General features: G+C 38.9%; 1 protein-coding gene across 2 annotated transcripts in view; it reads right to left on the reverse strand.

Annotated features, from left to right (window-relative positions):
• The window catches only part of LOC127646821 (tyrosine-protein kinase RYK-like), an 87,881-nt gene that overhangs the window by 17,905 nt on the left and 54,697 nt on the right, over positions 1–15,279 (reverse strand). For both annotated transcript variants that reach the window (XM_052130726.1, XM_052130724.1), the window contains 2 exons: positions 10,283–10,408; positions 662–748 (listed from right to left, as the gene is read on the reverse strand). In XM_052130726.1, coding sequence (XP_051986686.1) covers positions 662–748; positions 10,283–10,408 — 213 coding nt within the window. The remainder of the gene's footprint in view (positions 1–661; positions 749–10,282; positions 10,409–15,279) is intronic.

Here is a 15,279-nt window from a genome sequence, read left to right on the forward strand (position 1 = left end):
AAGTGAAAGCTCAGGAGAATATTAAGCTCTTTTTGGATCTGACTTCATCTATTTTGCCCTGGCAGGACGTTCTAAATAACTACCTTCCACTTGAGAAAGTCTCATTGCTCTAACTAAAGCCTTACAGCTCTTTTCAGCCAGTCTCACAGATTGCTGGCAGAGTGAACACATTGTGGTTGAGTTCACAGAGGTCTGGTTTTATCTCGAAGTACAGCTTTTGACGGATGCACAGTGCGTATGGGTAGTGTATTGTTTCCTGTCTCTTGGGCATGGGTTGGGGGGGAAAAGAATATAGCTTGGACAGCAGAAGCTGGTTTGGTGGTATTGTTTGGTGGCTGGCACCAGCCATTTGCTGGGTAAACAGGGCACAAGGGCTGACCAATGTGACGGGAAGAGCTGAAGTAGATTCCCCAACAAAACATTTTTTACAGAAAATTTGGTCATAGTGAAATATAGCGTTTGCGTATTTACCACACATAGGCATAATATTTTAAAAACCCTAGCTTCTTTTCAGTAGACAATAAACTTATGAAATTTTGTTCACAAAAGGCACATTACCAACAAACAATCTTTTAATTGATTTTCCTGAGAAGGTTAGGGAAAGTAATTTTAAATGTTTCATGTTACTTGAGGGCAGAATAAAAAGAATTAGTGGATGTACCTTTCACTGCTTTCACAAAGACTTGTTTCTCTTTGCTTGGATCTTTCTCATCAAGCAGGATTCCATGGAATATGCGGCCAAAGGTCCCTGAGGATAAAAAGAAAAAGATAACATTAGATGAGTAGCATAAAAGTTGGATATCTGTACCTCATTGTGCACATATGCACACATATATATTCAATTTATGGTTAAATAAAATAAATTACTCAATCTATCATGCCCCCGAAAAGGATTCACACCTCATCAAACCTTACACAGACGCGCTTTTGCACTCAAAGGACAGCTAGACGAGCACGACAGAATGCAGGTATTTCGATTGTGACTAAAGAGGCTGAAAACTAGTGAAATGAGACAAAAGCATCCAACTGATGCACAAGTACATAGTCCAGCAATTAAAAGTAGTTCAGATGGAAATAGACCAATAATAAGGTAGGGTTGTGTTCAATGAAATGGAAATAAAACAAACAACATTTTGACTTTTCAGCCAGTTTTTGTACTTGCTTGAAAATTCTTGTCTGCTGCCACAATGAATTTGTATGATGTAATGTATTTGAATGATCTGAATTATAATAGCTATTTGGGGCCTAGCACCAAAGGGACATAGTCCCTATTGCTTTTGTAACTTTTCTTATTATTCTGCCATGGGAGTCTATGGCAACCCTATGAACCATATGTACAAGGAAAATGCTCAAATTTGGCACACTGATAGGAGTGGGCATGCAACAGCCTCCATACCAAATTTGGGGTCTCTCCAGGACACACTCTATAGCATCACCACCAGTTCAAAAATTATTATACCTACTCTTTTGTGCATATCTTTTGAACCGTTTGTCCCAAAAAATCTTTTTGCATGTGATTACTCTCATCCTGATGATTTCAAAAGGACACCTTAAATTAAAATTCCCATTACATATTGAAGTAACCGCCATACAAACCAGTGTGCATTTGCAATACACATCATACCCACTCTGTGGAAACAGTAGAATTGTTTTTGATGATCACATTTAGCATGTCCATGAATACTGTATTTGGCAAACTTGTTTTGTTTTTCAAGCAACCAAAGTCATGAGCTGTGTCCCAAAAGACACACCATACGCTTACAAAATATACTATGCCCTCAGCAATTTAGTGTATGAATTTCCAAAGTATAGTATCATCCCAAATGAAACACTTAATGGTTCTGCACTACTTTACGTCATTTTGAAGTGCAAGTACTGCGAGTAGTTTGTTTACACTGAAAATGCAACAAATTGTACTACGAGTACCCAGATGATTCACTTTTTAAACCGTCAAAATGGACTGTGGAATGTTGGACACTTCGTGCCTTACCGTACATAGTGGAAGGGGCGGAGTTACCGGCAGCGATGGTGATCTGGCAAAACATTTTTAAATAATAGAGAATATGACAACTAGCGAAACTTCTGTGAAGACAGCACCTTACAAAAGTGAGTTTAATGCTTTACCATCATACCATGCTATGTGAATATGTATATTATTGAGATATATGTGTTGAACTGAGGGTGGATAGTGCACTAAAGCTAGCAGCAACACAACACATGGGTTTGAAAGGTCATTTCCATCAGCTGTTAAACAGTGGACACTTCTGTGTGGTAAAAAACGGTTAAAGGTGCAGTATATAATAATTTTCATGTAATATTTGCCTTTTTTGCCATTGTGTGAACTGCTTGTAACGCAACTTAAAAAAATTAGCCCTTACCGGACTTAGCCCAACAAACTGCAACACTAGGTAACATTTTCTTAGAGACGGAATCCAGAAAACGTCCGGCTCTCAGCACAACACTGACTCCTACACAAACTCAGAGTAAGCCAAAAAAATTAAAATTAAAAATAAAGAATTTTCTACTGAATCCCACCTGGCTAAGCGGCAACGTGATCGAGTGAAAACTAGAGTCATTGGCAGGGCATTTCATTCGTGAAGGGACCTTCGTTCAGTTTTGGGGATCAAAACAGACCCTGAATTGGTGTTATTCTTATTGGACAGGTAAACATACATAATTGCAAAGCATGTGAAATATAGTGCCATAAGGATTGATCTGTGTAATTTTAGCTAACTTCATCTTGCCTGCTAATGCTGACGAATTGCAAGCTACCTTGCTTTGTAACTTTCTAATAATTTAACCATCATCTCTTTATACTAAAAGTCAGGTATACAGGATACATTTAAGTAAATACACTGGTTTCTTGATTGTAGTACAACATATGACATACAAAACATACAACAGTAAATTGTCTGGTAGAGTTCAGTAATATATATCTGTATGTGTGCATCAATATACTGTGTTACCTGATAAGTAGTTTTAGTTTAGTCTCAAAGTCTGTAGTAAAACAATCATATCTGTGTAATTTCAATTATGCTACCTCATTTGTCTGCATGATGCCAGTGAATCACGTTCAGTCTCTTTGTACGTTACATCATTGTTTTGGTCGATGCTTGCTCGCTCGCGTCCCTATGGAGTGTGTGCATGAGTGTGAGCACAAGCATCAGGTAGCTGGCTGCAGTTCACTTAACGGCCACAGGTTTCTGAATCTTACATACTGCATCTTTACGATAAAGATGGCCCCTTAGGCCATGTACACACTGATAAATTTTCAGTTGAAAATGCATTGATTTTGCTACGTTTGTGCCTCTCATCCACGCTGGAATCTACTAAAAAATTTATCTAGTACCACACACTTTGGAAAACGATAAAATAAGAAAACAGAATACAAATTTTAAACAAAATGTATTATTGTGAATGTGGTCTTATAAATAAGCTGGTCTAGGCAGTGACAGCGAGGCAGCCCACTAGGTTTTGAAAAAGCTATAGAGATTTATACATTTGACTGCATCTCTGGAAAAGCAGAGCATTCATCTGTTAAGGCCAACCAAACTTCTGCATGGAAAAACCTGTAACAGCAAGCCTAAATAGGCATTTTGGGTGACCTCAGAGAATGAACACAGCATGGACTTGCCAGCAGGCACAGTACAACCTCTCCTCTTTGCAATGTTGCTCTACTGCTTCTCAAACATAGCTGCAGTTTCCATAAGCTCAGATGACGCGAATGTAATGGGTCAGCGCATCTTGTAGAGCTGTAAACTTCAGAATAGGTTGATTTTGGGTAGTGTTACTAATGTTAGAGGCCAGCACCATATTGTCTACTTTTCCCACATCTCTCTTTATCTGATCATCTTTCTTCTCTTTTGCTTCAATGCTTGTATAACATGCCATCTTATCTCAAGTCAACTTGCTGACATAGAGGCCTGCTGTAACCCGCAGGATTCTATTTAAATGGAGTTTTCATCCATTTAAATAGAAAACACAAATATAAAAAAAAACATTATGGAAAAAAAATGGTTTCTAAAAGAGATTTAGTAAAAACATTTTTTATAAAATTGTCCCATGGTTTTGGGAAATAAATGTTCACACAAATTTAATTAAAAACATGCCCATTTCACTCCAAAGTCAAAATAAAAGAAATTATATTTAAAGAGGCATCTTCTTTTAGGATCATTTAGATTTTTTTGCATTGTGTTGATATTTATGACAATTAAGCATATGTTCCCTGTAATACAGGGGAAACTGTAATACTTTTTTTAGACATTTAAATGAACATATATTAAAGGCAGTGCAAATACTGCTACCATTCCGTATAACTAAACACAATTAAATTAGATTTTATGCTTTAAATTTATGATTCAGGGAAAAATGTAATTGAAAAAATCTTAATGGTCCTAATATGTCTTAATTTTTAAAGCAAAATTTTATTTCTGGTTTCTTTCTTTGGGGTGAAATAAGCACCGGTTTTTGACAAGTTTTGTGAGATTCAGCCAGTTAGTGCAAGGTTCAAGTTAGCATGCAATATGATTCTCCAACTGTCTGTTGGGTAGACAGACGTATGTAGCCAAATACGTTGGTTGTGGTCCAAATCTTGTTCTATTTTAAGTACAATTTTAGAAAGTGAATTTCTTGGAAGTGTACTGGTGAAAGACAAATTAACAGAACAAAAGTACTAAGTCCTGTAATTTATGGGTTTCTCTGTCACAATGCAGAACTTAACATCCGACTTAAAAAAAAAAAAAAGGCAGGACAAACATTGCATTATACATTGTGCAACTTGCTGGGTTTCAGTCACGTCTTTTGTACCTTTATGTAGTTTATGATAAGTTAGTTAAGTGGGGGAGAACTGACACTTCAGATAAACAATGTCCTTATGCAGTAGTTTGGGGCATTTCTTGGTATGAAAACATCGTAATACTTTGCCAAGACATGAAGTGTAGAATATCCCAAGATGTAAAGTGTTAAGGGTAAGTTCTGTGCTCTGAATCAATTGATGGATCAAACCCATTTTAAAATGTGGTGATTTAAACCGTATTTAACATTTTACTGTGTAACAATGAAGAGGTAAAGATGTCCAGGTGGTTTTGGCATAGACTTCAACTCCTTACAAAGCAAATATTTAATGAGTAAATGAACTTTGAAATTTGTGCTCACGCCATTCAAATAAAGATCGAGAGGGTCATAAAATACACACATTGTGGGGCCCTGCAAAAGGGATTCATCTGACATTCCCCCTAAATTTCAAATAAATAGTCTTGTCATGGTTTAATTAGATTCACTCAGTTTTATCACCATTTCAGCAGTTAAAACACAATAACTCCCTATAAATAATTGAGGAGCTTTATCAAGCTTGTGGATAGAAGCACAAGATTAAAATACCCTCTGTGATAGAACATGCTATTCACCTTATGCGACAGAGAAACTAGCACACAGCAATATTGAAAATGTTGTCTCGGAACTTCCGTATTATGGTCAGACACTAAAGAATATTATTTGTATGTTCATGCACAAAGATGCTCGAAATTGGAACAAGTGGCTTGAGCCCCTATTATTTGCAGTACAAGAGCTCCCGCGTGGTGTGCTCGACATCCTTCGGGGAAAATTGGGAAGAGGGACCTTCAAGCAGCAAAACTAAATTGAATATGTTCTTGACCTGAGAGCAAAACTCCACATACTGGGGCAATTAACACAGGAGAATTTGATCATGGCTCAAGAATGTAAAAGACGGCTATACTGTATAATAGGGGTACTCGGGTATGTGAATTTACACCGGGAGATTAAGTTATTACTCCCCACATTGAGCTCTAAATTACTCGCCAAGTGGCAAGGGCCCTTTGAGGTCACACGGCGAGTCTGGGAAATCGATTATGAGGTTAAACTAATGGATAGAGGCGGAGCACGTCAGATTTACCACCTCAATCTCCTAAAACCATGGAGAGAGGTGGTCCCTGTGACTGTGGCGACGGTGGTTTCGGAGAGGCGCTCAGACCGGAGGTGATCATAAAAGCCACCGAATGTGTCGTCACATAGATTGCTAAGAGAATTCTCTGACGTGTTCTCGCCTCTTCCTGGTCATATGAATCTCATAGTGCACCATATCGAAACGACCCCAGGAGTAGTGGTATGCAGTCGTCCCTACCGATTATCCGAACACAAAAAAAGGAGCGGTTTGGGAAGAATTAAAGCCCATGCTAGATTTTTCTATTACCCCATAATAGAAAAATCACAGTGACTTGGTTCCAAAGAGTGACCGCTCGGGCCGGTTCTGTGTGGATTATAGAAAAGTCAATGCAGTGTCTAAATTTGATGTGTACCCAATGCCTCGGATTGATGAACTGACTGGATAGGCGTGACTTGTTTTTATTCAACACTGGATTTAACTGGATATGGGCAGACCCCCTTAACTCTTATGTTCTGTAAAAAGATGGCATTTTCCACACCGCTCAGATTACACCAATTTGTGGCGCTTCTGTTCGGTTTGTTTGCAATCCTCAGAATGCACGCTGCATGCGCCATATCTGAGGGCTGTCCCGAGTTCATTGAGATGAGTGGGACTCAAGGCAAACCCAAAGGGTGGGTGGAAGTACGATATTTGGGCTTCCACTTGGGTCATGGGCAGGTGCGGCCCCAAATTGATAAAACTGCAATGAATGCAGCCTGCCCGATACCTAAGACCAAAAAGGAGGTGAGACAGTTCCTTGGGCTGGCTATTATCGTAGGTTTGTGCCCAATTATTCGACCGTCACCAGCCGCTGACTGATCTGACTAAAAAGGGGGCATCAGAAATGTGTCAGCAGGCGTTCACATGGGCAGTTGTCGCCCTCTACTGATTTCTCTCTCCCTGTATCTTGCAGACGGACGCATCTGACAGGGGGGTGGGAGCAGTACTGTCCCAGATGGTGGAGGTGGAGGAGCGCCCCATGCTGTACATTAGTCGCAAGCTCTTGCTGAGGCAGACGAATTCCAGCACAATACAGGAGTTTTTGGCCATCAAGTGGGCGGTCCTCACCCTCCGATTATATCTGTTGGGGCATGATTTCACCCTCTGTTCCGACCACGTCCTACTCCAGTGGCTCCATTGCATGAAGAATGCCAATGCGTGGACCACACGATGGTATCTAGCTCTCCAGCCTTTTAGGTTTGAGGTGGTCCACAGGCCGGGGTGCAAATGGCTGTTAAGGATCTCCTCTCTAGGAGTAAGTGACAGGTTGGATGGCACCCCGGCTGGGAGAGGAAGAACAGTAAGGATTGACACCTGTGGGAAATCACCTCTAACAGAGAGAGGGAGATGCACGAAGCTGTGTGCGTCACTGCTGAAAAGAAAACCGGACCTGTGTGTGCATGTGAACTTTTAGTTATAATAAAAAGTGTGAATAAAACTTGTTATATTGTTTAGCCAGCTCCCACTTCTTCCTTCAGAAGAATATAAGCGATCTGACACACAGTTCTATATAGATATACAGGTGAAACTCGAAAAATTTGAATATCGTGCAAAAACTTAAAAGGTGAAACTAATATATTATATAGACTCATTACAAGCAAAGTAAGACATTTCAAGACTTTATTTGATATAATTTTGATGATTATGGCTTACAGCTTATGAAAACCCCAAATTCAGAATCTCAGAAAATTAGAATATTACATGAAATCAATAAAAAAAAGGATTTTAAATACAGAAATGTCGGCCCTCTGAAAAGTATAATCATGCATATGTACTCAGTACTTGGTTTGGGCCCCTTTTGCATTAATTACTGCCTCAATGCGCGTGGCATGGATGCTATCAGCCTGTGGCACTGCTGAGGTGTTATGGAAGACCAAGATGCTTCAATAGCGGCCTTCAGCTCTTCTGCATTGTTTGGTCTCATGTCTCTCATCTTTCTCTTGGCAATGCCCCATAGATTCTCTATGGGGTTCAGGTCAGGCGAGTTTGGTGGCCAATCAAGCACAGTAATACCATGGTCATTGAACCAGGTTTTGGTACTTTTGGCAGTGTGGGCAGGTGCCAAGTCCTGCTGGAAAATGAAGTCAGCATCTCCATAAAGCTTGTCTGCTGAAGGAAGCATGAAGTGCTCTAAAATGTCCCGGTAGACGGCTGCGTTGACTCTGGACTTAATAAAGCACAGTGGACCAACACCAGCCGATGACATGGCTCCCCAAACCAACACAGATTGTGGAAACTTCACACTGGACTTCAAGCATCTTGGATTGTGTGCCTCTCCATTCTTCCTCCAGACTCTGGGACCTTGGTTTCCAAATGAGATGCAAAATTTGCTCTCATCAGAAAAGAGGACTTTTTTTCATGTCCAGGACCCGTCTGTGTGTGGTGGCTCTTGATGCAGTAACTCCAGCCTCAGTCCACTCCTTGTGAAGCTCCCCCACACATTTGAATGGCCTTTTCCTGACAATCCTCTCCAGGCTACGGTCATCCCTGCTGCTTGTGCACCTTTTTCTTCCACACGTTTCCCTTTCACTTAACTTTCTATTAATGTGCTTTGATACAGCACTTTGAGAACATCCAACTTCTTTTGCAATTACCTTTTGAGGCTTTCCCTCCTTGTGGAGGGTGTCAATGATGGTTTTCTGCACAACTGTCAGGTCAGCAGTCTTCCCCATGATTGTGAATTCAACTGAACCAGACTGAGAGACCATTTAAAGGCTCAGGAACCCTTTGCAGGTGTTTGGATTAGCTGATTAGAGTGTGACACTTTGAGCCTACAATACTGAACCTTTTCACAATATTCTAATTTTCTGAGATTCTGAATTTGGGGTTTTCATAAGCTGTAAGCCATAATCATCAAAATTATATCAAATAAAGGCTTGAAATATCTTACTTTGCTTGTAATGAGTCTATATAATATATTAGTTTCACCTTTTAAGTTGAATTACTGAAATTAATGAACTTTTGCACGATATTCTAATTTTTCGAGTTTCACCTGTATATGGTGTTGATGTCAAAGTGTAATTAGCTAACGAAGTGGATTTACAGGTTATAGAGTTGTCAAAAGCTATCATGAGTATTTAGGGGTTGTCATAACAACTGGAAGCAGAGTGGAGAGATTTTAAAACAGGAGTACTTCATTCATAAATAATACACAATATTCTACCTTCAAGTGGACTACTGATGTGCTTCTGTACTCAAGAAACTCCAAGAGACAACACAAAGTCATTAAAAATATATTGTATGGCTTCTCTGACCATCTTCTCATGTCATTCACCCACCACAATATAGTTAAGGCAAGCAGGATTTTTGGGGGAGTAACTACATTTATACACACATACACAAACAAATACACAGGTGAATGTTTATGTTTTATTTTATATTCTGTTTACAACAATTTTAAATCATATTTAAGCCTCTAAAAAATGTAGGGTGACAAATTAATTTTAAAAAGTGCAATAGTAATTTTCTTGAATGTTGAACTTCCATGTGTAATAATATGAGCTGTCACTGTTGGAAATTTCTTATCAACTACAAATTTTAATACTAATTATAGAAGTTGAAATCTAAAAATTAACCAGAATTACACGTATAACAATTAAACGCTTGTATTATGAAAAAGTGTAGTGTGTCATAGCTGTCTGAATATGATTTTGAAACTGGCAGGTCCAATTTACCTCCACGGGTGTCTGAAAAAAATTTACATTTAGAGTGACAGAATAAAACACCTCACTAGCATTTATAAATAGTAAAGGGGTGCAGCTATGCACTCACACCATCATCCTTGGTGAAAAATACTTTGTGCTCCCACACACAATCCCTTTCGATCGACTCTTCTAAGTAGCTTCAAAACAAACAAGAAGTTAGATGACAAAGTTTGGAAGGGCAGAGTGCAGAAAAAGGACAGGGCTGAATAAGGTTAATAGAGGAGGAAAGATGTCTCAGAGATTTTTAAGAAGACCATAATTCATAAGGAGAGTTCTTGATGCAGAGTTTTATGTAATTTTATAGCTAAGGTGACCAATGTAATTTGTGACAACATTTGTGCATGCCTGGAGCTGCACTATGTATAGTAGTGAACTGCAAAATTGACTGGCCATTAAACTTTATTTTGCATTAGTTCTACTCCAATCGTCCCTGTGACAGTGGAATTATTAAGCCTTTTTTCCCCCCTTTCATATTAATGACAAACAGCAAATTTAAATTATTTCACACATTATGTTGTTAAAATTTAGACCAACTGCCAAGATGATTTATTTTTAGACCTTGGCCTACACGTTCTTGCTCTGGTTTTCCGTTTAATGATTGTGTAAGGTGTGGATTGGCTTATTAAGAAGTAGATACCTTCATGAAGGACGTCTCTGAGTGTTACTCTCTCTCTGGAGATGGCGATGTCCTTCACTTTTGCCTTGGCCTCAAGAAAAGTTAAACTTCTTAAGTCGTTCTTCTCTATCCGCAGCGAGGGATAGCCTGAAATCACACATGTATACCACATTCAAAATGTGTTAACTCGCATTAGTACTAATTAACACCTGTCTAATGACATGAAAATCAAAACAATGTACAGTCAGGTAAAGACAGCGGTTTGCAATAATATTTAAACAACTGGAAGTATTTAGACACTTTATCAATGGAGTAAAACCACAGCTTTGCCAAAGGCAAACACTGCAGTGTCACTCTTGCACAACATGTTTTGGTGTGTAACTGATTTTATCTTACTGTTATAGGAGCCAATTGTATTAAATGTTTCAAGAAAATGTAGTGCTATATTACATAATTTAGCTGTAGTGTACTTTAAAATACACAAGCCACTCCAAAAGACAATTTCAAAACATACTGCTAGTAAATAAAAAAGTACATAAGGCCTGTTTATTTTGCTCGTGTTATTATATAATTTTTTGTGTTTTTATGTGTGTGCTAAAAGGCATGTTACACAGTCTGCCATGTTTTAAAGATTCTCACAGCTCTAAAAATATTAATGTGCATTGGTAAAGGTTTCACTTTTAGTAGTAAATTAGCCCTAACTGTTTCTCAAAAGCTGCTGTTTCTCTACTGCTGAAACAACAGTGGTATCAATGAGTTGGGGAAAACAAACGTGGTTAAAATGTGCTCATTGTTTATATCATACATACAGTATACACACATATATACACACACATGCATATATGTGTGTATATACACACACACACGTTTGGTTTCCATGTTTTATGGGGACTTTCCATAGACATAATGGTTTTTATACTGTACAAACTTTATATTCTATCCCCTAAACCTAACCCTACCCCTAAACCTAACCCTCACAGAAAACTTTCTGCATTTTTACAAAACATAATTTAGTATGATTTATAAGCTGTTTTCCTCATGGGGACTGACAAAATGTCCCCACAAGGTCAAACATTTTGGGTTTTAGTATCCTTATGGGGACATTTGGTCCCCACAAAGTGATAAATACACGCTCTCACACACACACACACACACACACACACACACACACACACACACACACACACACACACACACACACACACACACACACACACACACACACACACACACACACACACACTACTGTGCAAAAGTTTTAGGTATTTCAGAAAAATGTTGCATAGTGAGGATTTCTTAAATAATGCCATAAATACATTGCCTCGGCCAACCCATATAAAAAAAAAAACGCATACCCTAATATTTTGTTGGACCACATTTAGCTTTGATTATGGTGCACATTCATTGTGGCATTGTTTTCAACAACCTTATGCAACGTTACCACATTTATTTCCATCCAGAATTGCATTAAGGTTTGGCTGATATCTTGTATTGAGGACGGGAGAGTCGAACCACTCCATAAAGTCTTCTCCAGCACATCTTAAAGACTTTCAATGAGGGTAAGGTAAGGATGCTGTGGTGGCCACTTTATGTGTGAAAATGATTTGAGCCCGATGAATCTTGGCATTATCATCCTTAAATATGCCTGTGCCGTCAGGGAAGAAAAAAATCCAATGACGAAATAACCTGGTCACATTCAGGTAGTCAGCTGACTTCATTTTATTGCCACATAACTTTGCTGAGCCTAGGCCTGACCAACTGAAGCAACATCAGATCATAAAACAGCCTCCAGTGGCTTGTACAGTGAACACTATGCATGAGAGGCTTGTACAGTGAACACTATGCATGAAGGCTTGTACAGTGAACACTATGCATGAAGGCGGCATCACTTCATGCGCTTTCCTTCTTACCCTGATGCACACATCGCTTTAAAATAGGGTAAATCTGGATTCATCAGACGACATTACCTTTTTCCATTAGTCATTTTTTCAGATTTGCCTCACTAACAAGTGTCTTTCTTGTGGCCACACAGCTGTTTAGTCCTAATCCATTAAGTTCTCATCTATATGTGCATGTGAAAATTCTTACATTCACTATTAAACAATCATGAGTTCTACTGCCAATTTTTTACGATGTGACTTCAAGCATTTTAGTGATCTCTGATCACAATCATTCAAGATTTTATTCTGACCACATTTCTTCTGCGAAGCTGATGGTTCACGAATATACTTCCAGGTTTTAATATTTCGTTGGACAGTTCTTAACCCAATTCCAGTGATTTTACCAATCTCCTTAGTTGTTTTCTTTTCTTGATGCAGGCCAATAATTTCCCCCTTCTGAAACGCAGTAATATCTTTTCCATGACCACAGGATACGTCTTCTGACATGGCTGTTTAAGAAATGAGAAGCTACACACTGCATCAGTTAAGGTTAAAAGAATTGTTGCCAGCTGAAACATAATCACTGCAATAATGATCCAATTATAGGCTCTTAAGTATCTGCTTATTTAAATCCAAACTGCAACTTCATTTATTTCTTTTTTGCCAGGCAGTGTAGTTTTCATTAATCAATTAACGTCATACAAAGTCCACTAAAAAGCTAAATCAATATTTGGTGTGACCACCTTTGCCTTCAAACAGCACCAGTTCTCCTAGGTACACCTGGACACTGTTTTTCCTAGTTGTTGGCAGATAGGATGTTCCAAGCTTCTTGGAGAATTTGCCACAGTTCTTCTAATTAGTCTTAATTGCTTTGGTCTCTTAATGTAATCCCAGACTGACTCAATGTTCAGTGGGTGGCTATGTGTGTGTGGGGGCACACTAATGACACACTAATGCTGAAGATATAAATAACTATCTTAACACAAATATTTTTGTGAAACAGCTTGTGAGACTAAAACCTTTGCACAGTGCTGTATATATAACAATATCTCTCTCTCTCTCTCTCACACACACACACACACACACACCTTGGACAAATACATTTTAACTCTTCATTTAATCGTAGAAACCATTCCCTCTCTTATGTCAGTTAGGATCACTACTTTATTTTAAGAATGTGAAATGCCAGAATAATAGTAGAGAGAATTATTTATTTCAGCTTTTATTTATTTCATCACATTCCCAGTGGGTCAGAAGTTTACATACACTTTGTTAGTATTTGGTAGCATTGCCTTTAAATTGTTTTGGGTAGCCTTCCACAAGCTTCTCACAAAAAGTTGCTGGAACTTTGGCCCATTCCTCCAGACCAAACTGGTGTAACCGTTTTGTATGTCTCCTTGCTAGCACATGCTTTTTAAGTTCTGCCAACAAATTCTCTATAAGACTGAGGTCAGGGCTTTGTGATGGTCACTCCAATACCTTGAGCCATTTTTGTTGTCCTTAAGCCATTTTGCCACAACTTGAGGCATTCTTGGGGTCATTGTCCATTTGGAAGACCCATGTGTGACTGAGCTTTAACTTCCTGGCTGATGTCTTGAGATGTTACTTCAATATATACACATAATTTTCCTTCATGATGCTATCTTTTTTGTGCACTAGTCCCTCATGTGGCAAACCCCCACAACATGATGCGGACACCTCCGTGCTTCACAGTTGGGATGGTGTTCTTCACCTTGCAAGCCTCACCATTTTTGCTCCAAACATAATGATGGTCATTATGGCCAAACGGTTCAATTTCAGTTTCATCTGACCAGAGGACATTTCTCTCATCATCATCATCATCATCATCATCATCTTTTTTTATGGCGGTTTTGGAGAAACAGGGTATTTCTTGCCGAGCAGCCTTCTTAGGTTATGTCGACATATGACATGTTTTACTGTGGATATAGACACTTGTCTACCAGTTTCCTAAAGTCCTTTGCTGTTGTTCTGTGATTGATTTGCACTTTTCGCACCAAACTACGTTCATCTCTAGGAGACAGAATGGGTCTCCTTCCTGAGCGGTATGATAGCTTCGTGCTGCCATGATGTAAATACTTGTATACAATTGTATGTACAGATAAATGTGGTACCTTCAGGTATTTGGAAATTGCTCTCAAGGATGAACCAGATTAGTGGAGGTCCACAAGACTTCTTGGCTGATTTCAAGCAAAGAGGCACCGAGTTTGAAGGTAGGCCTTAAAATAAATCCACAGGTACACCTCCATTTAACTCAAATCAGAAGCTGATTGGCTAATTGCCTAAAGGCTTGCCATAATTTTCTGGAATTTTCCAAGCTGCTTAAAGGCAGTAAACTTGGTGAGTGTAAACTTCTGAGCCAATGGAATTGTGAGCTAGTCAATTAAAAGTGAAAAAATCTGTCTGTAAACAATTGTTGGAAAAATTACTTTTGTCATGCTCTAAGTAGATGTCCTAAAGACATGACAAAACTATAGTTTGCTAAATTGAAATCTGTGGAGTGGTTAAAATGTTCAACCTAAGGGTATGTAAACTTCTGACTTCAACACACATACAGTGAGGAAAATAAGTATTTGAACACCCTGCTATTTTGCAAGTTCTCCCACTTAGAAATCATGGAGGGGTCTGAAATTGTCATTGTAGGTGCATGTCCACTGTGAGAGACATAATCTAAAAAAAAAAATCCAGAAATCACAATGTATGATTTTTTAACTATTTATTTGTATGATACAGCTGCAAATAAGTATTTGAACACCTGAGAAAATCAATGTTAATATTTGGTACAGTAGCCTTTGTTTGCAATTACAGAGGTCAAACCTTTCCTGTAGTTTTTCACCAGGTTTGCACACACTGCAGGAGGGATTTTGGCCCACTCCTCCACACAGATCTTCTCTAGATCAGTCAGGTTTCTGGGCTGTCGCTGAGAAACACGGAGTTTGAGCTCCCTCCAAAGATTCTCTATTGGGTTTAGGTCTAGAGACTGGCTAGGCCACGCCAGAACCTTGATATGCTTCTTACAGAGCCACTCCTTGGTTATCCTGGCTGTGTGCTTCGGTATTTGTCATGTTGGAAGACCCAGCCTCGACCCATCTTCAATGCTCTAACTGAGGGAAGGAGGTT

Source organism: Xyrauchen texanus, chromosome 7 (assembly GCF_025860055.1).
Source record: "Xyrauchen texanus isolate HMW12.3.18 chromosome 7, RBS_HiC_50CHRs, whole genome shotgun sequence".
Classification (NCBI taxonomy): domain Eukaryota; kingdom Metazoa; phylum Chordata; class Actinopteri; order Cypriniformes; family Catostomidae; genus Xyrauchen; species Xyrauchen texanus.